The sequence below is a fragment of the Lactuca serriola genome, chromosome 1, assembly GCF_051521515.1.
Source record: "Lactuca serriola cultivar US96UC23 chromosome 1, Lser_US96UC23_V15, whole genome shotgun sequence".
Classification (NCBI taxonomy): Eukaryota; Viridiplantae; Streptophyta; class Magnoliopsida; order Asterales; family Asteraceae; genus Lactuca; species Lactuca serriola.
Window position 1 is genome coordinate 87,970,663 of NC_136408.1, and position 1,863 is coordinate 87,972,525.

General features: G+C 35.4%; 1 protein-coding gene across 1 annotated transcript; it reads right to left on the reverse strand.

Moving 5' to 3' along the window:
• Positions 1 to 558: 558 nt before the first annotated feature.
• On the reverse strand, positions 559 to 1,600 carry LOC145094609 (uncharacterized). The gene is made up of 2 exons (XM_079032743.1): positions 1,033 to 1,600; positions 559 to 895 (listed from the first exon to the last, which is right to left on the reverse strand). The coding sequence occupies exons 1-2, from the start codon at positions 1,598 to 1,600 to the stop codon at positions 816 to 818; spliced, it is 648 nt and encodes a 215-aa protein (XP_078888869.1). The 3' UTR covers positions 559 to 815.
• Between the last annotated feature and the right edge of the window lie 263 nt (positions 1,601 to 1,863).

Sequence of the window (1,863 nt, forward strand, 5' to 3'; positions counted from 1 at the left end):
TTTTGTTTGCCAATTCGGTTCGGTTTTGGGTAGTGCATAGGAGGTACCCGCCCCGTAGTCACGGTTCACAATTTTATTAATATCCGAGCCGAACCGCCCCACGAACACCCCTATGACACCCTACATTCAACAAAATCCTTTTGGCCAAAACCCAAATTTACAAAAAAAAAAAACTTATTCCTAACTTTCTCTTTGATGCCACAACCACAAAAAACCATCCAACCAACACCAACACAACCATGGCTTCATTTTCTATTTTTTATAATGCCCCAATGCCAATGAATATGTTGTCAAGTGCCTACGTTGACGATATTGATTATATGACATAGATTTCACTAATAAATATATTCACTAATAAATATATTATGATAATACCGGATAGCCTAATAGTATTATAAACCATATGTGATAGTGATATTTGAGATGATAATTTTTTAATATTATAACATGTCATACATGATTATGATTGGGCATGGTATCATAACTTTGGGTATGTTTTCTCATAACATTATCAACATTCTATTTTTAGTTTTTTCCAGAAAAATGTAGACCACAAAATAAAACGGACAATAACATTTCTTATATTATTATGCCACGAGTTTTATTCATTAAATTTACAAGATATACTTATGTACGACACCAATCCACCCCTTTAGACTTTTCTTTTTGTTCAGATAACAATTTACATGTAAACAAACTCATCAAAACTCCTTCTTCAGATCAGGCTTAATCATTTCGATAATCCATTCAGAATCATCGTCTCAAACCCTATTCCAAAATGTAAGTTGATATTTATCATTTTCTATGGCTTCATTTCAGCTGCATAATCTGACTGTACATGCAACTGCTTGTGCCCAAAATTTCAATCTTGCTTTCACATCCTCAGGATCATCACCTGCACATACGTTTTAATTAGATTTCAGAATCAAACTCAAATCAAATTCCAAATTGTGAACAAAATCATTTGATTGAAATAGACATCAATGCAAATTTCAATCAATTCTAATTTGGGTACCCTTTCAAAATACTCACCAGGACTAGAAATCTTCCAATTAGCTTTACCACCTGAGGGCGGCGGCGAAGAATCAGTCACCGTCGAAGTAGAGTCCGGCGACTTCTGCTGGTCGTCGAGAAACTTCTGGCTCATTGAATAGCACAATTCCAGCGCCGGCAAGGTGTTGCAGAGCTCCGGAATTTCATCGTAACTGAAACCAAATCCTAAATCCAAACACCCTTTAAGTTCTTCAAGATCTTCATCTGTTAAACTCCTAGCCCTAACAAGGTCTTCTTCATCAGAAGTTTCTACATACCCTTCAAGAAAAACTTGATTCTTCTTTCTTTTGATTTGGGTTTTGGGCCATACGTCCTCGTTCTTGAAGAACCCAGATCTGGCTTCATGATGTAATGATTGGTTTGATGATTGAGTTTGTGGAAATGGGGTTGTAGAAAATGTTGAGTTTGATTCGTAAGAAGAGGTTTCCATTTTCTCAGAATCTTTTGTGTGGAGCAGTGAGTTGTTTGGAAGGGGGCCGGGTTTAAATATGTGTGGCCTTACGAGAAGATGTGCATAAGTGTATTGTGAAATTACTAAAATGCCCATATGAGGTTTGGATACTTCTAGAAAGACATTTGAATTTTCAATGATTGTATTGTATATTAGGCTCTCTAACCGTCCTGTGTTCACCGCCCAAAAACAGAATAATATTTGTGACAATGGAATATACTCCTTCGGTCTTTCTCTCATCGTGACGAAAATTTATGTTTTTAAGATTTTTTAAGAAAGTAAAGGAAGAGAAATGTGTTTTTTTGATGTTTTTTTTTATTGTTTTTTTAATGATGGAAAGGAAATAGAGGGGAAGTAAA

What these genes read in the sequence shown, in the direction of transcription:
- LOC145094609 (XM_079032743.1), bottom strand. Translation starts at nt 1,600, where the DNA reads ATGGGCATTTTAGTAATTTCACAATACACTTATGCACATCTTCTCGTA. An exon ending in TTGGAAGATTTCTAGTCCTG is followed by an intron (nt 896 to 1,032) that starts GTGAGTATTTTG and finishes ACGTATGTGCAG; the next exon opens with GTGATGATCCTGAGGATGTG.